Source organism: Oncorhynchus tshawytscha, linkage group LG02, assembly GCF_018296145.1.
Source record: "Oncorhynchus tshawytscha isolate Ot180627B linkage group LG02, Otsh_v2.0, whole genome shotgun sequence".
NCBI lineage: Eukaryota > Metazoa > Chordata > Actinopteri > Salmoniformes > Salmonidae > Oncorhynchus > Oncorhynchus tshawytscha.
Genome location: NC_056430.1, coordinates 14,788,322 through 14,814,703, shown reverse-complemented (window position 1 = coordinate 14,814,703; position 26,382 = coordinate 14,788,322). Strand labels below are relative to the sequence as shown.

The window sequence follows — 26,382 nt, the reverse complement described above, 5'->3', positions numbered from 1 at the left end:
CAGAGTTTAATAATGAAACTGGGTGGCGTAACACATATTTTCTAACGTGGCACATGATTTTAACATTCTGTATCTTCAAGTCTTGATCAGTTGACAATATGTATAATGTATACAGTATTATTATAAATATAATGTATTATATGTATAGTAATTACTATAACAAATGTATATTTTCTCTCATACCAATGGTTAATTCATTTTTTATATGGTACATCAGCATTAAATGTTACCTTAGTGTATCACTTGGCTGCCAGGACTGGTAATCAGCACTGCTGCATGGTTTAGTAAGACAATCAAGTATTATATTATAGTTATAGTATTACATAGAATTTACTGTACTATAACTTGTGTTATTTACCCCATAGCTATTCTGGCAATGATGAGGGGGTAGTTGTGGGGTGAAATATCAAGGTATTATACATCATAAAAATGTCATATTGTAGTATCGTCACTTAATGATTTCTGCTTGCATTTTCTGTTCATTTAATTGAATATGATCTTAAAGGTCCAATGCAGACATTTTTAGCTCAACATCAATGAATTACTGGGTAATATTTAAGTACCTTACTGTGATAGTTTTCAATTAAAATGTTCAAAGAGGAACAAAAAATTGCTTCTTTCGCAAAAAGCATTTTGTCAAGCAATAATTTTACTAGGACTGTCTGGGAGTGGTCTGAGTGAGCGGCCTAATTGGACTAGCCTAGTGGGAGGGACATGTAACCTGAAAACTAGCTATTGGCAGAGAGGGCAAACTCTCTTTGTTGTTGGTCTATTAATTATACCGCCTGGTGATGTCGTCAGGCAGTCCAAAACCACACCCATGCAAAACAAGCTGAAATTTCAGGCAGTCTTTTAAAACAGCTCTTACACTAAAAGGGCATTATCATCATTTTCACAATTGCACAGTATTATTCCAACCTCAGTGTGGAAATATACACTGTAAATACAAAAGTATGTGGACACCCCTTCAAATGAGTGGATTTGGCTATTTCAGCCACACCCGTTGCTGATAGGAGTAAAGATGGTCTGTCCTCGGTTGCAACACTCACTACCGAGTTCCAAACTGCCTCTGGAAGCAACGTCAGCACAATAACTGTTTGTCGGGAGCTTGAAATAGGTTTCCATAGCTGAGCAGCCGCAAACAAGCCTAAGATCACCATGCGCAATGCAAAGCTTCGGCTGAAGTAGTGTAAAGCTCACCGCCATTGGACTCTGGAGCAGTGGAAATGCATTCTCTGGAGTGATGGATCACGCTTCACCATCTGGCAGTCAGACAGATGAATCTGGGTTTGGCGAATGCCAGGAGGACAATATCTGCCCCAACTGTAAAGGTTGGTGGAAGAAGAATAATGGTCTGGGGCTGTTTTTCATGGTTCGAGCTTGGCCCCTTAGTTCCAGTGAAGGAAAATCTGAACGCTACAGCATACAATAACATTCTAAATAATTCTGTGCTTCCAACTTTTTGGCAACAGTTTGGAGAAGGCCCTTTCCTGTTTCAGCATGACAGTGTCCCTGTGCACAAAGCGAGGTCCATACAGAAATTGTTTGTCGAGATCGGTGTGTAAGAACTTGACTGGTCTGCACAGAGCCCTGACCTCAACCCCATCGAACACCTTTGGGATGAATTGGAAAGCCGACTGCGAGCCAGGCCTAATCACCCAACATCAGTGCCCGACCTCACTAATGCTCTTGTGACTGAATCGAAGCAAGTCCCCTCATTTAGTGGAAAGACTTCCCAGAAGAGTGGAGGAGGCTGTTATAGCAGCAAAGGGGGAACCAACTCCATATTAATGCCCATGATTTTGGAATGAGATGTTCGACAAGCAGGTACTTTTTGGCCATGTAGTGTATGTATACACAGCGCAATTCACAGCACAATTCTATTTTACAGTACTCAGATTATTATGTCTTGTACTGCATTGCATAACCTTTTAAACTTCCATGCATATGATTGAATGTTAATGTTTTTTTATACCATGCTAATCATATGATTTGTTACAGTATTATCCATGATGGATATAAAATGAGTCCGCTCACTTCCCGCCCTCACTGTATCTATTTATATATCTATTGATCAATAACCCTGGTCTGGTAGTTTCCAACGCACATTAAAAGATCTGACCATGCTTTCCTGTTTTTACTGGTTGTCCGTCGCTTGCTTCTGGTCTATGAGAGAATCTCAATTGCATTTCCTTTATTCCTTGCGTCCTCTCTCCTCGTGTCATTCACAAAACCCATTGGATGAGAAAGTCATAGGGGCGGGAACTCTAACCTTCTGATCCAATTCATTTTGAGAAGGAGGTGAGGAGAGAGTATGTGAGGAGAGAGTATGTGAGGAATCATGGAAATGCATGCAATTGAAATGGATCCTTTTTTGATTCGCACTAATTGTGGCCCTATCCACCAGGTGTCACTGTTTCATTACGTAGCAGACAAAGGTACTCACTCTCGCTGTCTCTGGTATAAAGCCCCCAGCCAGCAGATAACACTGGAAAATCACTGTGTACACACACTACTACATACACAATGAATGGCGCTCGCTCTAATCACAGCCAACAGAAAAGGATTGGACTTAACTGCTCTGGTTAAAGTTAAATAAAGGTTAAATGAAAATAAAATATGTAAAGTTGTAATTACCACACCACTTACAACTTTCCCATGAATAAGGCACTGATACTTCAACCCAAAACATGCATGTTGTATTCTTCTGGTATGTGTTCGTCTTTTGTGTGTTGATTCAATCAAGAGTAGCACAAAGGCAGCCACCAGCTGTTGTGAAATTGCAAATAAAATAAAGAACAGGAAGGCCTCTACACTGTTTATGCTCCCAATTCAAGCAGTGAATCTTTTCTGTTCTTCACATGTATTCTTTATTAGTCCAGCACCTACGTTTTTTAAGGATTTGAGGATGACCACAAATTTTTCAATTGAAATAGTGTCATTTTTTTCAACTTGTTTCATACAATCTGTGGTTCGAAATGTTACAGTGAAGTAGATGTATACAATTTCTGTCTCATCCAAAGTCAGTCCATTAGTAACCCAGCACTCCGTTATTCATATTCAACATGTCTCCTATATGGTCCAACATGTTCCTTACTATGGCCCGGTATCTGAAGCCAAAGTTAAGTAATTTCAGAGTGAGTGACCTTATGGAGTGTGAAGCAGGTCACCTCATTAACATTCCTGTGTGGGACAGCAGGGCCGCATTGCGAGGCCAACACAGACATGTCTGGCCTCCAGCAAAGCTCTCTCAGTAAACACAGTCCCTGGATGATGAGCTGTGAGTGGCCACATCTGAGCTGCTGTGACAGGCTAGGGCTCAGGCAGGTCCTATCTGCCGGCCCGGGCTGAGGGCAGCTGAAGGCCAGAGCGGAGGCAGACTAAGCTCCCATGTCTGATGCCAGACCATCACTTGACCTAGAGACATTTTACTGTCCTCTAAGACTAGAAAGTGGATCTTTAAGTAGAAATGGTACTAGAATAGCACTATGTCTGTTACCACCACAACCAGGAGGTTCTACAACAGACTATGCTGTAAATCGTTGTGGTACAGCATGAGAGAGCCAAGGGACGTACTGTAGCAAGGTACAGTAATAAGTCATGGTGTAGTTAGTTGAGGATGATATCATATCACATCCTACTACCGGTAGGTGTGTCGGACAAGGTGTGAACATAATTCATGCCAGAGAGGTCAAGGTGAACACATTAGCCATTGTGATTTACAGAGAGAATTTACAACCCCTTCACAGACCTCCAACCACAAAATAGCCTGAGTGACTGTTCGCACTGTCCCGACCCTGTAAGAGGAGATCTATTAACAGGCCGAATAGAAGTGACACGCGGGTAGTGACTGGCTATGTTGCCATGTCGTCATCCAGGCCAGGACAGACATCTGATGGGACAGGCAGAGTCTCTCCCCTGCCACTGTCCTCCTGTCCATAATTAGCCTGGACCATGAGCCTGGCCCAGAATAGTAGGAATGGTCACATTGTGGCATGGTGCTGAGCGCTCAGAGTCCACAGCTGGAGCGTTCTAGACAGTGGGCCCACTGGCCCATCACCTGCTTCCTGTAAAGCAATTTGTTATAGAGTTGTCACTGTAAAATCTACAGCCCGTCCGTGAGGTAAAGAAAGACAGGGTCACACGTAATGAGGACACCGCAGCCTCGGTCTGGCTGGGATGTATCCAAAGGAAGGACAAACACTTCAAGCTTAGCCAGTAGCTGTGGGTAGAAACATATTTTTTTATGTACAGTGAAGCATGTATGCTCCGTGTTTTAGAATAAAAAGATATGTGAGGCCAAAAACAACCGGGATGTGTCATGTCATATAATTAAGCAGACAATAATTTAATTAGGCTTCTGAATCCCCCTAATCCCCTCGCTCCCAAGAGAGACACATACTGCGCCTCCGCTGTCTATGTGTTGGTCATTTTAGACCACTCCCAGCATCACCTCCACTCAAATCAAATGTATTTATACAGCCCTTCTTACATCAGCTGATATCTCAAAGTGCTGTACAGAAACCCAGCCTAAAATCCCAAACAACAAGTAATGCAGGAGTAAATGTCAGTTTGCTGTTCATAGCCGATCATTAAGAGTATCTCTACCACTCCTGCTGTCTCTAGAGAGTTGAAAACAGCAGGTCTGGGACAGGTAGCACATCCGGTGAACAGGTCAGGGTTCCATAGCCGCAGGCAGAACAGTTGAAACTGGAGCAGCTGCAAGGCCAGGTGGACTGGGGACAGCAAGGAGTCATCATGCCAGGTAGTCCTGAGGCATGGTCTTAGGGCTCAGGTCCTCCGAGAGAGAGAAAGAAAGAGAGAAAGAGAGAATTAGAGAGAGCATAAATTCACACAGGACACCGGATAAGACAGGAGAAGTACTCCAGATATAACAGACTGACCCTAGCCCCCCGACACATAAACTACTGCAGCATAAATACTGGAGGCTGAGACAAGAGGGGTCAGGAGACACTGTGGCCCCATCAGATGATACCCCCGGACAGGGCCAAACAGGCAGGACATAACCCCACCCACTTTGCCAAAGCACAGCCCCCACACCACCAGAGGGATATCTTCAACCATCAACTTACCATCCTGAGACAAGGCCGAGTATAGCCCACAAAGATCTCCGCCATGGCACAACCCAAGGGGGGGCGCCAACCCAGACAGGAAGATCACGTCAGTGACTCAACCCACTCAAGTGTCGCACCCCTCCTAGGGACGGCATGGAAGAGCACCAGTAAGCCAGTGACTCAGCCCCTGTAATAGGGGAGAATCCCAGTGGAGAGAGGGGAACCGACCAGGCAGAGACAGCAAGGGTGGTTCGTTGCTCCAGAGCCTTTCCGTTCACCTTCATACCCCTGAGCCAGACTACACTCAATCATATGACCCACTGAAGAGATGAGTCTTCAGTAAAGACTTAAAGGTTGAGACCGAGTCTGCGTATCTCACATGGATAAGCAGACCGTTCCATAAAAATCGAGCTCTATAGGAGAAAAACCTGCCTCCAGCTGTTTGCTTAGAAATTCTAGGGACAATTAGGAGGCCTGCGTCGTGTACGTGTAGGTATGTACAGTAGGACCAAATCGGAAAGATAGGTAGGAGCAAGCCCATGTAATGCTTTGTAGTTTAGCAGTAAAACTTACCTTGCCTTTACAGGAAGCCAGTGTAGGGAGGCTAGCACTGGAGTAATATGATCCAATTTTTTGGTTCTAGTCAGGATTCTAGCAGCCTGCTTTTGGCACTAACTGAAGTTTATTTAGTGCTTTATCCGGGTTGCCGGAAAGTAGAGCATTGCAGTAGTCTAACCTAGAAGTAACAAAAGCATGGATGAATTTTTCTGCATAATTTTTGGACAGAAAGTTTCTGATTTTTGCAATGTTACGTAGATGGAAGAAGCTGTCCTTGAAACAGTCTTGATATGTTCGTCAAAAGAGAGATCAGGGTCCAGAGTAACGCAGAGGTCCTTCACAGTTTTATTAATTGTCAGATTGTCAAGATTAATTGTCAGATTCAACAGAAGATATCTTTGTTTCTTGGGACCGAGAACAAGCATCTCTGTTTTGTCTGAGTTTAAACGTAGAAAGTTTGCAGCCATCAACTTCCTTATGTCTAAAACACAGACTTCTAAGCGAGGGAAATTTTGGGGCTTCACCATGTTTCATTGAAATGTACAGCTGTGTGTCATCCGCATAGCAGTGAAAGTTAACATTATGTTTTCGAATGACATCCCCAAGAGGTAAAAAATATAGTGAAAACAATAGTGATCCTAAAACAGAACCTTGAGGAACACCGAAATGTACAGTTGATTTGTCAGAGGACAAACCATTCACAGAGACAAACTGATATCTTTCCGACAGATAATATGTAAACCAGTTCATGTGTTGGTAATTTTAGGCCACTCCCAGCACTACTCCACTGTCCATGTGTTGGTCATTTTAGGCCACTTCCAGCACCACATCCACTGTCCATGTGTTGGTCATTTTAGGCCACTCCCAGCACTCCCAGCACCAGCTCCACTGTCCATGTGTTGGTCATTTTAGGCCACACCCAGCACTCCCATCACCACCTCCACTGTTCATGTGTTGGTCATTTTAGGCAGCTGCTGTATTGTTGTTTAACCTTTACTTGGGTGTCTGACTAATGCTCCTGGATTTGTGCTGATTATTATGACCCAACACATTCACACATGCTCCCATTGTCCAGGGCCTCTTCCCTAGCTGCTCACACATAGCACCTAGCAACTACAAATGAACTGTGATAAGTACAAGGCCAGGAGTGTCCTTGAACATAGCTCTTTGTTTCCACATTAGCCAGACGAGCTGATGAATACTATCAGGCCAGAGTCATGTCTGTAGTGACAGTAAGATACCATGCACTTCCATTGACTAAAAATATGCTGTGAACCTAAACTGTGATGTTGAGTATTGAGTCAGTCACTGGGTGTTTGTTTGACAGGTAAGTGGCTGTAAGTCAGGAGAAGTCCATGGATCTGACCTGAAGGTCAGGTTGAGTTTTCATGACCAGACCTAACTGAGTACAGCGGGCCGGCAGCGACAGAGCTTCTGATCTTCTTCTATATGCAGACCCAGTACATACATTTCTTATTCTATATGCAGACCCAGTACATACATTTCTTATTCTATATGCAGACCCAGTACATACATGTCTTATTCTATATGCAGACCCAGTACATACATTTCTTATTCTATATGCAGACCCAGTACATACATGTCTTATTCTATATGCAGACCCAGTACATACATTTCTTATTCTATATGCAGATCCAGTACATACATTTATTTTTCTATATGCAGACCCAGCACATACATTTCATATTCTATATGCAGACCCAGTACATACATGTATTATTCTATATGCTGACCCAGGACATACATGTATTATTCTATATGCAGACCCAGTACATACATGTATTATTCTATATGCAGACCCAGTACATACATGTATTATTCTATATGCAGACCCAGTACATACATGTATTATTCTATATGCTGACCCAGGACATACATGTATTATTCTATATGCTGACCCAGGACATACATGTATTATTATACATGACTGGCTGGGGTCAGTTTGTTATATCTGGAGTACTTCTCCTGTCCTATTCGGTGTCCTGTGTGAATCTAAGTGTGCGTTCTCTAATTCTCTCCTTCTCTCTTTCTTTCTCTCTCTCGGAGGACCTGAGCCCTAGGACCATGCCCCAGGACTACCTGACATGATGACTCCTTGCTGTCCCCAGTCCACCTGGCCATGCTGCTGTTCCAGTTTCAACTGACCTGAGCCCTAGGACCATGCCCCAGGACTACCTGACATGATGACTCCTTGCTGTCCCCAGTCCACCTGGCCATGCTGCTGCTCCAGTTTCAACTTCCACCTGACTGTGCTGCTGCTCCAGTTTCAACTGTTCTGCATTATTATTATTCAACCATGCTGGTCATTTATGAACATTTGAACATCTTGGCCATGTTCTGTTATAATCTCCACCCGGCACAGCCAGAAGAGGACTGGCCACCCCACATAGCCTGGTTCCTCTCTAGGTTTCTTCCTAGGTTTTGGCCTTTCTAGGGAGTTTTTCCTAGCCACCGTGCTTCTACACCTGCATTGCTTGCTGTTTGGGGTTTTAGGCTGGGTTTCTGTACAGCACTTTGAGATATCAGCTGATGTACGAAGGGCTATATAAATACATTTGATTTGATTTGATTTGATTTGATATATGCAGACCCAGTACATACATGTATTATTCTATATGCTGACCCAGGACATACATGTATTATTCTATATGCTGACCCAGGACATACATGTATTATTCTATATGCTGACCCAGTACATACATGTATTATTCTATATGCTGACCCAGGACATACATGTATTATTCTATATGCTGACCCAGGACATACATGTATTATTATATGCAGACCCAGGACATACATGTATTATTCTATATGCTGACCCAGACATACATGTATTACATATGCTGACCCAGGACATACATGTATTATTCTATATGCTGACCCAGGACATGACATGTATTATATCTGGAGTATATTCGGTGTCCTGTGTGAATCTAAGTGTGCGTTCTCTAATTCTCTCCTTCTCTCTTTCTTTCTCTCTCTCGGAGGACCTGAGCCCTAGGACCATGCCCCAGGACATACATGATGACTCCTTGCTGTTCCACCTGGCCATCTGTTCCAGTTTATGACCTGAGCCCAGGACATGCCCCAGGACATGTATTGATGTCCCCAGTCCACCTGGCCATGCTGCTGCTCCAGTTTCAACTTCCACCTGACTGTGCTGCCCAGTTTCAACTGTTCATTCAACCACGCTGGTCATGAACATTTATTATGTTCTGTTATAATCTACAGCCAGAAGAGGACTGACCCAGGAGGTTTTGGCCTTTCTAGGGAGTTTTTCCTAGCCACCGTGCTTCTACACCTGCATTGCTTGCTGTTTGGGGTTTTAGGCTGGGTTTCTGTACAGCACTTTGAGATATCAGCTGATGTACGAAGGGCTATATAAATACATTTGATTTGATTTGATTTGATTTGATTTGATATATGCAGACCCAGTACATACATGTATTATTCTATATGCTGACCCAGGACATACATGTATTATTCTATATGCAGACCCAGTACATACATGTATTATTCTATATGCTGACCCAGGACATACATGTATTATTCTATATGCTGACCCAGGACATACATGTATTATTCTATATGCTGACCCAGGACATACATGTATTATTCTATATGCTGACCCAGGACATACATGTATTATTCTATATGCTGACCCAGGACATACATGTATTATTCTATATGCTGACCCAGTACATACATGTATTATTCTATATGCTGACCCAGGACATACATGTATTATTCTATATGCTGACCCAGGACATACATGTATTATTCTATATGCTGACCCAGTACATACATGTATTATTCTATATGCTGACCCAGGACATACATGTATGTATGTATGAATGTTCGGTGGGCTGCCTTAATCGACGTCATAGACGCCTGGGGAGCAGTTGGTGTTGGCGGTTAACTGTCTTGTTCAAGGGCAGAAAGAACGGCAGATTTTTCCACCTTGCTGGCTCAAGGATTCAAGAGCGCTGGTTACTGGCCCAGTGCTCTTAACCACTAGGTTACCTGCCACCCCATGGTGACAACCATTCACTCTCAAAGGCATCCAGCTGGGATCCAATGGCAGGCCAGGCCATGTACTGAAACAGCCAACCAGGCCAGGCCAGGCTAAGCATGTGCTGAAACAGCCCCCCCCGGACAGATTATGAGGCCTTTCAGTCTATCTCTATGGAGAAACAAAGTTCCTAGTTAATGATGTGTCAAAGCATGAAAGTTTGACCTCTCATAGTTGAAGGTGCCCCAAGCAAAACTTTGTCCAGCGCTTGCTGTGCTGACACAATGAAACTCCAGACACATACCTGTTTTACTCCCACATCATAGCTTACAATGCTATGTGCCAAATGTAAAACATCTAGATGAGATAAGTTGATGTCATCTCAAGAAAATCAAGAGATGAGAGTAGTTACTGATGAGATTTATGGTTAATTTTCACCTCATTGGAAAGCTCACCCTTGTTTAAGCTCCGTGCACTAACTGCCTTACAATACACTGTCAATAGCGGTCTGTTTATTCAGTCATTTCTGTTTAATTGGTAATTTCAGATACATTTCATAGGCCTAAGCAGTGTGCAATGTCATCTCCTAAAATAAACTACAGATTGTGTGGTCCCAGCCATCGCACCATGTGGTCCTCATAGTAATGATTTTATGGGCTTAACACAACACCATAATGCATATGTAAGCAGTGAAATATATTACAGTTTTGGGTTGTTTCTTAGATTGATATGTATTTGTATAACACATATAGAAATGTATTTGATCTATTTGGCTGTGTTTCATGTGGAAAATAGTGGCAAAGGAAATGAAAGGCAATGGGATGAAAAGGACACCAACACCAAACAACATGAAACTAGAATGTCACCCCTTTCATCCATCCATAAATTACTGAACTAATTTATATAGTTTTAATATGGTTGGAGCCAAAACATAGGCATTTCATTATTGGTTATAAAACTGGCAAAGAAAAGGGAGCTCTTCTTTTATGCATGGTCTGGCCACATAAACACATAGTTCAATCCCTTAATTCAATTATTTCCATATGACTTAGTTAACTTAATGAAAAGTCATTGAGATGAAAAAGTACTTGGATAATCTTCTTCATAGGGCACATCGAAAGGCTTTGTCATCAGCCAATGAGGGGTCACCCCTTTAGATTTGTGTGTACTAGGTAGTTGTTGGGGAATTGTTAGATTACTGTTATAGATTTGTGTGTACTAGGTAGTTGTTGGGAATTGTTTAGATTACTTGTTAGATATTACTGCACTGTTGGAACTAGAAGCACAAGCATTTCGCTACACTCGCATTAACATCTGCTAACCATGTGTATGTGACCAATAAAAGTCGATTTGATTTGTCAAATTATTTCCAATATGGGGATCACCAATATTTAGACGGCTATGTAAGGTAGATAACTTTTACTTGTCGACATCTAAATATAACGTCCCTGACCTCACCGTGCACATACCGGTGTTTGTAATTGTCTAACAAAAGGGGGGCATGGACAGCTGACATGCTGGTGCAGTATTTTGTCCTGCGGCGCATCTTCAGTCCCGACTGAGAAGAAGACCGCGGCGTAGCTATCTGTCTCATCCTCGGACAGATGAGTGACTGACTTTACCTGCCAGGGACAAGCAGTGGTTTCAGTGCCATCTTTTTTCACAGTCTGTGATACCTGTGTTTGGGTTTGCAACTTCTTCAGCTTCACCTGTTATTCACGTCGAATGTCAAACAAATAGCCTGGGCTACAAAAACAATACGCAACAACGAGGGAAAGTGTTATCGTTGGCAACCCGAACATCTGGCTGGACATTTGACAGTTTCTCAGAAGATTGGTCTTAATTCGATTTACTTTTACCAGACTGACTTTTGATGAGCACTGCCTCGTCTCGAATAAATCAGAGACGAACAATGGCATTGATGAACTGACACTATATCAAATTAGCCTTTTGAAACAAGATGGATAGAATTGTTCAACTTCTATAGATAGGCAGGTTTTCCCCCAATTATGAACAGCAAACCATCGCCCAGGACTTGTATTCTTCATTTTATATTGTATGCCTTCTGTTTATGAAAATAGAAATGTTTTGTTTCTTCAAACCCCGAGGATATTCCAGGACCAGAACTGGGTCTCGAAATGGGACAATATCCCGGCACTCCTCCAACTCAACCTCAAGGCTATACTTTACCTTTATTCTGCTGCTTCTCATCTTCACGCCTAGAGTGGATTCTTCCTGGTGGTGAGTGCTTTCTTTCATGTGCGCTTGATCCTGCTGAAATAATCACATCGTTTCTATCCAAGATTACATCTTTAATTTATGTCTAGGAGAGCTCTGTCATTGATATCCAAGATTAGATCTGAGTTTCCAGTGGTTTTGGATGACCAGTTGTCTTCTTAATGAGCTAATTCTAGAATATTCCAAGACCTTGCAAAAGCTAGCCCTATTTATGTTGGCTATTTGGGAGTCGAAAATATAAGTGGGAAGAAGTCATATTGCCTAATGCATATATGATGGATAAATATGAATGTAAGAAATAAAGACATCATTATAAACTCATGCGAAACGTCTTGAACAAAGTCAAGATCAAATGTAAAGCATGTTTGGATTTCAATGAAGGTTTTAGGGAAATGGTTTAGGCATACAATCAAAATTTCTATAATAATAATTAATTTTGTAAGAGTATATTCTGAGGAGGCTACATTAGCTTTTCACTGAAACCTGAGTTCATGTCTATGTTTATCCCAAGCCTGAGATTGCCAATTATGTCTTGAGAAATTTGAATTATCCTCGGGATGCAGGAGATGGGAACAATAACAAACACTAAATGATAGGCTATATCACTATTATGTGGCAATTGAAACACATTCAATCTTCAAATAGTTTAACTCAATACACCCGTTGAAGTCTATACCTCCATCACACCTTATAATTAGACTTATACCCTGCTGGAACCTGTAAAGAGATCGCAGCCAACTCCAATTCAAACAGCCACAGGGGGGGATGTGTGTGGATTGGAGTTTTAAAACATCAAAACAAACAACTGCACACTGTGTTCATGAAGATACATGGACTGAGGGACTTTCCACTATCAATCTTGCATATTGGAAATGACAGATGCAGGCAGTGGTGCATGAAAAAGTGTTCTTTGATGATTTCTCTTGAGGGTACGAACCCAGGGTGTATAAAGGAAGTGCCTACCTCCAACACTCCATTCTTACTGCGCAAAACATGATAAATCAGCTTTCAGCTAGGGGCAAAATCTTAATTTTCTATTCTGTTTTTATAGTTGAACTAGTTAAAGTAGATTAAATAATTCAAGTGGGCTCAACTCAAAACATAATTTTATGTAAACAACACTGAGGATTTGTATGACTGAATAAAAATAAGGCAGTGTGTCTAATTAAAACAGTGAAGTGAGGCAGAGCGGGGAGACATGGTAGCTCTCTCCAGACTAAGGGTCTAAATATGATTTATATAGTCCAGTTTTTTTACTCATCATGATCTTGATCATTCAGATAAGCAGCAACGTGTTCTCTGGTGTTCTGGACTGATTGTCCTCCCTCCAAACTACGTATGAGGCGTAGAAACAGTCAGGGTCTTTTGGCTCAGCTCTCTACTCTCTCTATGGAGAGAATAAACACAGTGTCTCTGCTCTGCTTTCCTGCTCAGGCTCTGGCAGCAGGGAATGAAGGCAGATTGTTGGGGGGAAGGGACAGGGACAGCCATAACTGGAATGGAAACCCTTTTCTGTTGCTGTCTCAGTGGCACGAAACACAATGTAGCTGTGATTAAGCCTGGCAGTAATGATGTTCGGTCATCGTAGGGAGCGGGAAAATTAGAGGAGCATGCCAGCTAACAGGAGACTGGGGACTTATAGGAGACTGGGGTTTATAGGAGACTGGAGTCTTACAGGAGACTGGGGACTTATAGGAGACTGGGGTTTTTAGGAGACTGGAGTCTTATATGTGACTGGTGACTTATAGGAGACTGGTGACTTATATGTGACTGGTGACTTATAGGAGACTGGTGACTTATAGGAGACTGGGGACTTATAGGAGACTGGTGACTTATAGGAGACTGGGGACTTATAGGAGACTGGTGACTTATAGGAGACTGGGGACTTATAGGAGACTGGTGACTTATAGGAGACTGGGGACTTATAGGAGACTGGGGACTTATAGGAGGGGACTGGGGACTTATAGGAGACTGGTGACTTATAGGAGACTGGGGACTTATAGGAGACTGGAGTCTTATAGGAGAATGGAGACTTATAGGAGACTGGTGACTTATAGGAGACTGGAGACTTATAGGAGACTTATAGGGGACTGGTGACTTGTACCAGACTGGCGACTTGTTGGAGACTAGAAACTTATAGGATACTTATAAGATACTTATATGAGACTGGAGACTTATAGGATACTTATATGAGACTGGAGACTTATAGGATACTTACATGAGACTGGTGTCTAATAGGAGACTTATAGAAGACTGGAGTATTAGAGGAGACTTTTAGGAGACTGGAGACTTATAGGAGACCGGTGACTTAAAACAGACTGGCGACTTATACCAGACTGGCGACGTATAGGAGACTGGAGACTTATAGGAGACTGGAGTCTTATAAGAGACTGCAGTCTTATAGGAGACTTATAGCAGACTGGAGTATTATAGGAGACTTTTAGGAGACTGGAGACTTATAGGAGACTGGTGACTTATAGGAGACCGGTGACTTAAAACAGACTGGCGACTTATACCAGACTGGCGACGTATAGGAGACTGGAGACTTATAGGAGACTGGAGTCTTATAGGAGACTGGAGACTTATAGGAGACTTATAGGAGACTGGAGTCTTATAGGAGACTGGAGTCTTATATGAGACTTATAGGATACTGGAGTATTATAGGAGACTTTTAGGAGACTGGAGTCTTATAGGAGACTGGAGTCTTATAGGAGACTGGAGTCTTATATGAGACTTATAGGAGACTGGCGACGTATAGGAGACTGGAGACTTATAGGAGACTGGAGTCTTATAGGAGACTGGATACTTATAGGAGACTTATAGGTCTTATAGGAGACTGGAGTCTTATAGGAGACTGGAGTCTTATATGAGACTTTTAGGAGACTGGAGTCTTTTAGGAGACTGGAGTCTTATAGGATACTGGAGACTTATAGGAGACTGGAGACTTATAGGAGACTGGAGTCTTATAGGAGACTGGGGTCTTATAGGAGACTGGGGTCTTATAGGAGACTGGGGACTTATAGGAGACTGGTGACTTATAGGAGACTGGTGACTTATAGGAGACTGGGGACTTATAGGATACTGGGGACTTATAGGAGACTGGGGACTTATAGGAGACTGGGGACTTATAGGAGACTGGAGTCTTATAGTAGACTGGAGTCTTATAGGAGACTGGTGTCTTATAGGAGACTGGTGACTTATACGAGACCATGTCACACTGTATGGCTGCTTCACTGCACTCTGTGTTCCTATTCCAGTCTCAGTGGTCAGGGGTCACTCTTAGTTAACTGTGTGGACTCTTCCCTGTCTGTGAAAGTGCTTCTGAAGATCTCACACTTCATAACACTTTTATGGCATGTTTCACAGCGTGGGATTACAATGAAGCGGGACAGAATGGTTAAATGCACACTTTGTAAGAATTCCTGCTGTTCAATAGTCAATTAAACTGATGATGAATACCCATTGATTCTTGAAAAATATAGCTTGTCACGCATCTGACTGGACGTGACTTCACAATATACAGTATATTGTTCTTCAGAAAGAAAACTAGATAAAAACACATTTGTTTTTGCATAATATAATCGTCCCTGGAAGTTTCCCTGGCCTCCCACTGACAGTGCACCTGTCTATCTGATCTGCAGGTACATTGGAGCCCTGGGTGCACGGGTGATCTGTGACAACATTCCAGGCCTGGTGAACAAGCAGCGCCAGCTGTGCCAGCGCCACCCGGACCTCATGCAGTCTATTGGGGAGGGTGCCAAGGAGTGGATCCGCGAGTGCCAGCACCAGTTCCGCCACCATCGCTGGAACTGCAGCACGCTGGACCGAGACCACACCGTCTTTGGCAGGGTCATGCTGCGCAGTAAGTCTGTGTTTGTCCGTGTTTGCGTCTGCGTGTGTGTGTTTCCATGTGTGTGCGTGTGTGTGTGTATGTGTGTGTGTGTGTGTGTGTGTGTTAAGAGGTTTAGTATTCAACCACTTGAATCTTGGATGTAACATTCACTACATGAATTTGATACAGTACATAAAAGTGATGGATTGTTGTAGACTATTACAGAACTATAACGGGACCGCTCAGTTTCCTTTTAGACTTACAGACATCCCAGCCTTAATGGGAAATGTCCAACAATGTTCAACTTCATGTTCATCATCTCCAGCACCTCTCTAACATCAGCATACGTGAAAATGGCACGTTTCTATGTTTTGTAGTAAAAAAGACAGAGGAATATGTGTTTTTCCAAAACATCATCGGTGTGCATCGTGTAATTCTTACCAATTATGAGGAGTCGTTGCCTACTAAGTGCCTACTAATTTGTCTACTAATTGTCCTGTTATTGTCTACTAATTGGTTGATGTCATTGCAAACACAGATCTTCCTCTATCTTTTTTTTTTACAAAACATAAAAACATGATATTTTCACATATGCTGATGGTGTGAAATTTTCCTTTAAGGGTATCTGCATGTTATATACATATCTCAGTTCAACACTTCATACAACAGTTTATCATCTCTATGTACAAATGCGGTCAAATATATTGGCACCCCTTGCAATTGTGTGCAATGTAGCAGAATGTTCTGTTTTCTCTTTTCAATGGAATGGCTGTTTTTACCCTGTAAGCACCTGCAACTTACCACAGGTGAGATAAATTACATAGTAAATGAGAAAACTTGCCTCCAACCCAATGAATTTGAATTTTAGATTTTTTTATAATTTCACAATTTTTTACTATGAAGTGAAAAATCTCAAATTCAGTTTAGGTCATTTTTTCTTGGTTCTGTGTAAATTAAACAAATACAAAAAATGTGACCATGTGAGTATGAAAAGTTTTTTCAATTTCAACTTATTTTAGAATAAATAGATAATCGTGCAAGGGTTCTGTCGGCAATAAAGCCCTTTTGTGGCGACAACTCATTATGATTGGCTGGGCCTGGCTCCCCAGAGGGTGGACCTGTCTCCCCAGAGGGTGGACCTGTCTCCCCAGTGGGTGGACCTGGCTCCCAAGTGAGTGGGCCTATGTCCCCCAGGCCCACCCATGGCTGCCCCTCTGTCCAGTCATGTGAAATCCATAGATTAGGGCCTAATTTATTTATTTCAATTAACTGACTGAACACCTGATGAAACTAAGGAGTATTTAATACATCAGCTGTCCAGGTGGCTGGTCTTAGACGATCCCGCAGGTGAAGAAGTCAGATGTGGAGGTCCTGGGCAGGTGTGGTTACACTTGATCTGTGGTTGTGAGGCCGGTTGGATATATTGCCAAATTCTCTAAAAAGATGGAGGCGGCTTATGGTAGAGAAATGAACATTCAATTCTCTGGCATCAGCTCTGTTGGACATTCCTGCAGTCAGCATGCCAATTGCACACTCCCTCAAATCTTGAGACATCTGTGGCATTATGTTGTGTGACAAAACTGCACATTTTAGAGTGGCCTTTTATTGTCCCCTATACACTGTGTAATGATCATGCTGTTTAATCAGCTTCTCGATATGCCACACCTGTCAGGTGGATGGATTATCTTGGCAAAGGAGTAATGCTCACTAACAGGGATGTAAACAAATTTATGCACAACATTTTAGAGAAATACGCTTTTTGTGTGTATTGAACATTTCTGGAATCTTTTATTTCAGCTCATGAAAAATGGGATTATGTTGTGTTTATATATTTTTTCAGTAATAGTTTCACCTTCTCCAGGAATGAGGAGAGTTGCAGAAAGTGGGTATTCTCTGAAGACAGGTAGCAGATAGAGAGATCCACATGGTGATGTCTAAACAGTAATAGGAGATGTAAATATTTGGGTAGATGTTTCTGGCAGGCAGACAAAGCCGTGCTCCCTGACATATCGCCTGTGTTCTGGTTCATTGCGTGAGGAGGAATGAAAACTAGAGGTGGGTGGGAAAAGCAGACCAAATAAATCTGTATCTGCTCTCCTCTCAGATGACAAGATACCTAATGACTGAGAAAGCTGCCATCTGTGCAAATTAAAGGGTGAAAACGAGAGGCACCTTAAATGGGCTGTTGGTAGCCATGTTTCTTTGTTCTAGCTATCCACCATAGGCCTGCTGTACATGGACGGATTGTACAGGAACATTGTACAGAGACAAACATGCCCAAGTTCCAAGGAACGTAGACACTGTTTAAATTTAGATTGCATGGGATATAGTGCACACAAACAGATTTTAATCAAATATAGGCATGTTTGTTTCTGTGCAATGTCATCTGCACTATGCAAGTCGAAAGCTTTCAGTTGGGCATATGTTAGTGTTCAAAGCATGAAGTTGGCTCTAGACTGATGTAACTACAGTGTAACGACATGATTACTACAACAAAACAAACTCTGCTAGTATAGTGTAACCGCCTGTTTAAGACAGACTTTGTTTTGCCTGTTTGAGACAGACTTTGTTTTGCCTGTTTGAGACAGACTTTGTTTTGCCTGTTTAAGACTGACTTTGTTTTGCCTGTTTAAGACAGACTTTGTTTTGCCTGTTTGAGACAGACTTTGTTTTGCCTGTTTAAGACTGACTTTGTTTTGCCTGTTTGAGACTGACTTTGTTTTGCCTGTTTGAGACTGACTTTGTTTTGCCTGTTTAAGACTGACTTTGTTTTGCCTGTTTAAGACAGACTTTGTTTTGCCTGTTTAAGACTGACTTTGTTTTGCCTGTTTGAGACTGACTTTGTTTTGCCTGTTTGAGATTGACTTTGTTTTGCCTGTTTAAGACTGACTTTGTTTTGACCAAAAAAACCAAAGATAAAAACAGCCTCCAGCCTCACTTTCACCAATTCAGAACATCTATTTCTATTGTGAATTGGCCATAACCAGGGTCGGCCAGCTCTGTTCCATGTGGACTGTCTACGGTTTTCCTACTCTTCAACTTGGTGACTGATTATAGAACTGAGAAATGAGGTGTGTGTACTCTCAATCCATTCAATCAATTCCATAATAAATTACATTCATGAATCAGGGAGTGTAGACAATTCCAACTACTGAATCCTGCAAGATACTGTTCTTAATTATACAACTACCTTTTTTTGCCAAAGCTGAGATGCTGAAAACATTTTTTTTGCCCACGCAACAGAGGTCTTTATTGGTCCACTAATACAGGACTAGTAAAGGCCCAGTGCACTACTTTTGTGAAAAAATATATTTTTCAATTCTTTTAAACTTTTTTAATAAAGTTATTATTTGTTAAAAGAAATTGGGGTGCTGCAGCACCCCTACTTCCCACAGCTATGGGAACACATCTGCCCCTCCCTTCCCTGACCTTAACAGAGGCTATCTAACAATGACATCTCTAACACAAAATCTCCTCCATCATATCACCCCAGGTAGCCGGGAGGCAGCATTTGTGTACGCCATCTCCTCGGCAGGCGTGGTCTATGCAATTACCAGGGCCTGCAGCCAGGGGGACCTCAAGATCTGCAGCTGCGACGCCCAAAAGCGGGGCCAGGCTAGTGATGACAGGGGCGAATTTGACTGGGGCGGCTGCAGCGACAACATCAACTATGGCATCAAGTTCACCAAGACCTTTGTTGATGCCAGAGAAAAGATGGTGAAGGACGCTCGGGCACTGATGAATCTACACAACAACCGCTGTGGACGAATGGTGAGCAATGGCGTAGGGGTTAAGGGGCATTATACTTTTTGAAATGTGCACTGTGATGCATCTGGACTTGATACACACAGCTAACTGGCTGACAGGCAGTCCCTTTCAACTAACAGAGCATGCTATAACTACTGTGTAACAACATGGTTACTACAATGGAACAGACATTGCTGGTAAAATTCAAGCCACTGTTGAACAGACATTCTGTAAATGCTCTAGACGTGAATAGTGAGTGTACTGGGTTGGTCACAAGTGAGCCTGTGTCTTAACCACCAATTATCCATGATCACATAATGGACATTATCCAACCATTTCGATTTCAGGCAGTGAAGCGCTTTATGAAACTGGAGTGCAAGTGTCATGGCGTCAGCGGCTCCTGTGCCCTTAGAACCTGCTGGCTGGCCATGTCGGACTTCCGGAGGACCGGGGACTACCTCCGGAAGAAGTACAACACGGCCATCGAGGTGACCATGAACCAGGATGGCACCGGGTTCATGGTGGCTGACAAGGACTTCAAGGGAACCACCAAGAATGAGCTGGTGTATGTAGAAAAGTCCCCTGACTACTGCCTCATGGACAGAGCAGCAGGTGGGTCAACTCAACCAGTTCAAGGTGTTAGGTAGGGCCAGGAGTTTTTCTTCAACACATGACCTGACAGAGAAAAACAAAGATGTTTTAGCTATGGCTAAGAGGAAATCTCTTTATGCAAAATAATTGAGTATATGATTCAGAATAATATCACACTTAGTCATACATAGTTTGATGGATGTTATTCAAATACTTATCACCAAACATATATTTTGCCATCAGAAACCTAGTTGCTCTGAGTCAAGACTGTTACCCAGAAGGGAGATAATACAGCGGCCTACTCCTCAAATACGTCTATGAGAATACCAGACTCATCTGCCGAAGGCCTGCATACCTGCATAGCTTAGAGTTCAATTATTTGACCTTTTAACTTCTCTCTAATTCCAACTGTGTTTTCTCTGCCTTGGTAATCTCTGTTTCTCATGCCCCTCATGTCCTATCACTTCAGCAGAGAGTTCAAAGAGCTCTAGAACAGCTAACAGGCTCTGGTTATGATACCTTGGATGTATTGTGTGTTACTGGTATCATCCTAATCTCTGTTAGACCTATGGTTATAGGTTGACACCTAGTGAACTAATGTTAATTAAGAAGAGAAGCTACACTACGCCCCTAGACTACTTCAAGGTGCAGCAGGGCTGATTTTAAAGGGCTTATAGCTCTCGTATCCGCTAATCTCTATTGTATAGGAATTCACACCCTAAGGATACAGGGTAATTTTTCAAATCCTTCTGTGGTCCCTATTAAGCTCCACTCCCAAATGCTCAAGGGGAATACCTCCACTCACACCCCTTCACTCACGGGCCGGCTTGTCTTTAACCATGGCGTCTGTCTTGTGCCCTCTCCAAAGGCTCCCTGGGAACGGCAGGGAGAGTCTGCAACAAGTCTTCTAGAGGCACAGACAGCTGCGAGGTCATGTGTTGCGGACGGGGCTACGACACAATGCGCGCCAAACGAGTCACCAAGTGCGAGTGCAAGTTCAAGTGGTGTTGCGCCGTGGAGTGTAAGGACTGTGAGAACACTGTGGACGTTCACACCTGTAAGCCCCACAGGCGACCCGATTGGCTGGACCAAACCAGACGCTGAGGCACATTCTTTAAAAGGACGTAGTAGTGGTCAACTGCATTGTGGGATATGTATTTCCTACTCCTGACTCCTTACGGACTCCTTTCTGACCTCCATTACATCTGACAACCCCTTCTAAGGTGACATCCTAAAGAACCTTTCCCAAGGCGCAGTATCCCAACTTGGTTTGGATGGTGCAGTACTGTATGGGACTGTTCGGTGGGAAGGCTTTCTAAGAGAATGGTTGGGCTGGGAGAGGGGATAGTTCCTATTTATGTTTTTGTTTGTTTGTGTTGATTGTGTGCTGCTTCCAAGGTGCTGAGGACACTATTTTTCTACAGACATTCATTCACACAGTATCTGTTGTGGAAATGCAGAACAGGACATTGTACTGTGAGCACACCAGAGATTGAGTTAGGATTGTTGGCTGGTGTATGTGTTGTTGTTTTTTTGCTTTGTTTAAGACTATGTTCTCTCTAAATCTGTGATCACTTTGTTCAGTGTTTCATTGGCCTTACAATAGAAAGAGATGAAGAACTGAAATTGTACTCAGCTTGATATAATGGAAAGACTGACATGTATTCAGTTGTTAGGAGTAAAAAATTATATTTAAAAAAGGAGGACTTACCCTCATGCCTTACCCTACTGGTAAAGTGCATTGGGATGGATGTATAGCAGAAAGTCTAACGATCAACGTTTACCGCGGGCCAGAGAGCTGCTCTATAGACACTAATGTAAAGTGCCAGTCAAAACATTTAGACACACCTCCTCATTCAATGGTTTTTCTGTATTTTTACTATTTTCTACATTGTAGAATGATAGTGAAGACATCTTAACTATGAAATAACACATATGGACTCATGTAGTAACCAAAAAGGTTTTAAACAAATCTAAATATATTTTATATTTGAGGTGCCACCCTTTGCCTTGATGACAGCTTTGCACACTCTTGCCATTCTCTCAACCACCTTCACCTGGAATGCTTTTCCAACAGTCTTGAAGGAGTTCCCACATATGCTGAGCACTTGTTGTCTGCTTTTCCTTCACTCTGCGGTTCAACTCATCCCAAACCATCTCAATTGGGTTGAGGTCTGGTGATTGTGGAGGCCAAGTCATCTGATGCAGCAGCTCCATCACTCTCCACCTAATGGTCAAATATCCCTTACACAGCCTGGAGGTGTGTTGGGTCACTGTCCTGTTGAAAAACAAATGATAGTCCCGCTAAACGCAAATCAGATGGGATGACGTATCACTGCAGAATGATGTGGTAGCCATGCTGGTTAAGTGTGCCTTGAATTTGAAATAAATCACAGACAGCGTCACCAGTAAAGCACCCCCAGACCATCAAACCTCCTCCTCCATGCTTCATGGTGGGAACCACACATGCAGCGATAATCCGTTCACCTACTCTGCGTCTCACAAAGACACGGCGAATGGAACCAAAAATCTCAAATTTGGACTCATCAGACCAAAGGACAGATTTCCACCGGTCTAATGTCCATTGCTCGTGTTTCTTGGCCCAAGCAAGTCTCATCTTATCATTGGTGTCCTTTAGTAGTGGTTTCTTTTCAGCAATTCGACTATGAAGGCCTGATTCACACAGTCTCCTCTGAGAACAGTTGACGTTCACATGTGTCTGTTACTTGAACTCTGTGAAGCATTTATTTGGGCTGCAATTTCTGAAGCTGGTAACTCTAATGAACTTATCATCTGCAGCAGAGGTAACTCTGGGTCTTCCTTTCCTGTGGTGGTCCTCATGAGAGCCAGTTTCATCATAGCGCTTGATGGTCTTTGCGACTGCACGGATTGACTGACCTTCATGTCTTAAACTCATGGACTCTTTGCTTATTTGAACTGTTCTTGCCATAATATGGACTTGGTCTTTTACCAAATTGGGCTATCTTCTGTATACCACCTCTACCTTGTCACAACACAACTGATTGGCTCAAACGCAATGCACACCTGTTAATTGAAATACATTCCAGGTGACTACCTCATTAAGCTAGTTGAGAGAATGCCAAGAGTGTACAAAACTGTCATAAAGGCAAAGGGTGGTTACTTTAAAGAATCTAAAATATATTTTGATTTGTTTAACACTTTTTTGTTTACTACATAATGATATATCTGTTATTTCATAGTGGTGATGTCTTCACTATTATTCTACAATGTAGAAAATAGCAAAAATAAAGAAAAACCCTGGTATGAGTAGGTGTCCACAATTCTGACTGTTACTGTAGCTAAATACGAAGCAAAGAAATTCATTTAAATAAATGTTTCTGTTATAAGAGTTAAGTGAAACAAACGTTGTCGACTGAGATGGATAGTATGTCTCCTCTCTCTTCAGTGTGACAGGTACTCTTACAGTATGTGCTATCAATCTATTATTGTACGTGTTCCTAAATGTATATGGTGTGATGGATGGGAGCTGTCATCTCTTATTATTTATCACTGGTTTCCAATTACTGAAGCTGCTAGCTTCTACTGTATATTCAGAAACTATTCAGACCCCTTGACTTTGTTCACATTTTGTTACATTACAGCCTTATTCTTAACATTTTTCTCATCAATCTACACAATACCCCATAATGACAAAGTGAAAACAGGTTTTTACAAATGTTTGAAAATGTATTACAAATAAAAAACAGAAATACCTTTTTTACATAAGTATTCAGACCCTTTGCTATGAGACTTGAAATTGAGCTCAGATGCATCTTGTTTCCATTGATCATTCTTGAGATGTTTCTACAACTTGATTGGAATCCACCTGTGGTAAATGAAATTGATTGGACATGATTGGGAAAGGCTCGCACCTGTCTATATATCTGACATGCACAGTTGACAGTGCATGTCAGAGAAAAAACCAAGCTCTGGGGTTGAACGAATTGTCCGTAGAACTCCGAGACAGGATTTTGTCGCGGCACAGATCTGGGGAATACCAAAAAATGTCTGCAGCATTGAAGGTCCCCAAGAACATTGTGGCCTCCATCATTCTTAAATGGAAGAAGTTTGGAACCACAAAGCCTCTTTCTAGGGCTGGCCGCCTGGCCAAACTGAGCAGTCAAGGGAGTGGGCCATGGTCAGGGAGGTGACCATGAACCCAATGGTCACTCTGACAGAGGTCCAGAGTTCCTCTGTGGAGATGGGAGAACCTTCCAGAAGGACAACCATCTCTGCAGCACTCCACCAATCAGACCTTTATGGTAGAGTGGACAGACGGAAGCCACTCCTCAGAAAAAGACACATGACTGCCCGCTTGAAGTTTGCCAAAAGGCACCTAAAGGACTCTCAGACAATGAGAAACAAGAATCTCTGGACTGATGAAACCAAGATTGAACTCTTTGGCCTGAATGCCAAGTTTCACATCTGTATAAAACCTGACACCATCCCTACGGTGATGCATGGTGGTGGCAGCATCATGCTTTGATGATGTTTTTCAGCTGCAGGGACTGGGAGACTAATCAGGATCAAGGGAAAGATGAATGGAGCAAAGTACAGAGATATCCTTGATGAAAACCTACTGCAGGGTGCTCAGGACCTCAGACTGGGGTGAAGGTTCACCTTCCAACAGGACAACAACCCTAAGCACACAGCCAAGACAAGTTTCTGAATGTCCTTGAGTGGCCCAGCCAGAGCACAGACTTGAACCCGATCAAACATCTCTGGAGACATCTGAAAATAGCTGTGCAACCTGTCAAAGCTTGAGAGGATCTGCAGAGAAGAATGGGAGAAACTCCCCAAATACAGATGTGCCAAGTTTTAAGGTCGTACTCAAGAACACTCAAGGCTGTAATTGCTGCCAAAGGTGCTTCAACAAAGTACTGAGTAAAGGTGTCTAAATAGTTATGTAAATGTGATATTTCAGGTTTTTATTTGTAATACATTTGCAAAAAACTCTAACAACCTGTTTTTACTTTGTCATTATGGGGTATTGTGTGTGGAATTGTATCAATTTTAGAATAAGGCTGTAATTGAACAAAAGCAGTAAAATCCATGTGATGATCATAACTACTTTTTAAGCTGAATGAGGTGTCAGTTTATGTTAAAAAGATCAACATTTTCAAATGTAAATGGTAACTGATATGATTTTAATGCAATGCTCTCGAACGGTTGGGAGTGGTGGGCAAAGTTGTATTGTAATGTTAGTTGAAGGGTTATTGTCACCTTGGGTAAGACCCCAAAATACCACACTTGTTCTATATTAAACCTTGTTGATCCTTCTGTCATTCACATCAGATTTCTTCCATCCTCATACTGTTGCCCATGTCACTGAGATACAGGAGCTGATATTCACTGAATGTAGGCTACTCCACACTGTTCTTGAGTAATTCATTAAATTAAGATAGATTAAAAAAAGTCCTCCTAATGTCAGCGCCAGACTCAGCACTCGCCAAATCCGTGGTGAAAGCCCTCCAATTACAACAGAGTACTCCTCACCAATGCCAGAAGTTGGAATTATTTCTCTATTTCATAGACTGTATAAACCAGGGGATATTATGCAGACTGTTCTCTTTACACAGAGCATTATTGTAAAATGATTAGTCATATTAATCACTTTCGAAAAAAGCTTTTATTGGTCTGTAAATCTTTTTAAAGGGCAGTGCAGCTGTGTCCTTGTGGAAATGTCCTGCCAAATCTCATGTAGTGAACATGGAACAGGAAACACCTGCCTTTCTCACATCAGTCTTTTAAAATAACCAGCTTGTCACTGCCTGCATTCTCCTCCCATCATAGTGATATCTAATGGGCATCTATTTAGTGACAGGACGATCATTCTAAAATTGTCCCAGGGGAAAGAAAGCTGAGGGTGGAAGACCTCAATGCACTCAGTGACACAATAAAAATAAACAAGTATCGTAATGTATTAACTTCTTAAATCATACAACAGTTAGTTTACATGCAAAAGCATCTTTATCAGTATCAATTATTGTCATTTCTATTTATTTACTACAAAAAGTTACTGGGGGCCTCTGCGGTTCACTATGCACTCCTTGCCAAATCTGTCATAAATTCATCAAGATATAGCATATTGATATAGCATATTGTGGTAAACCCATAGTCAATACACATCCCACACCTGGTCCCACTGCGTTGCGATCTAGGGGGCTGCTTTAGAGTTGGGTGGTGGGTCAGTGTTTGGTTGAGCCATGTGCTTGCTACTTACCTGTCTGTCCGAGCCGACCGCAGTCCACAACAGCGCAGCATAGCAGAAGGCTTAGGGTCAGTGC

At 42.3% G+C, this 26,382-nt stretch overlaps 1 protein-coding gene across 1 annotated transcript; it reads left to right on the top strand.

Annotated features, from left to right (window-relative positions):
• The first annotated feature begins 10,940 nt into the window (after positions 1 to 10,940).
• Positions 10,941 to 22,017, top strand: LOC112221142 (protein Wnt-2b-A). Its single transcript, XM_024383278.2, has 5 exons — positions 10,941 to 11,907; positions 15,546 to 15,766; positions 19,230 to 19,507; positions 19,831 to 20,095; positions 20,943 to 22,017. The coding sequence occupies exons 1-5, from the start codon at positions 11,738 to 11,740 to the stop codon at positions 21,176 to 21,178; spliced, it is 1,170 nt and encodes a 389-aa protein (XP_024239046.1). The 5' UTR covers positions 10,941 to 11,737; the 3' UTR covers positions 21,179 to 22,017.
• Positions 22,018 to 26,382: the final 4,365 nt, after the last annotated feature.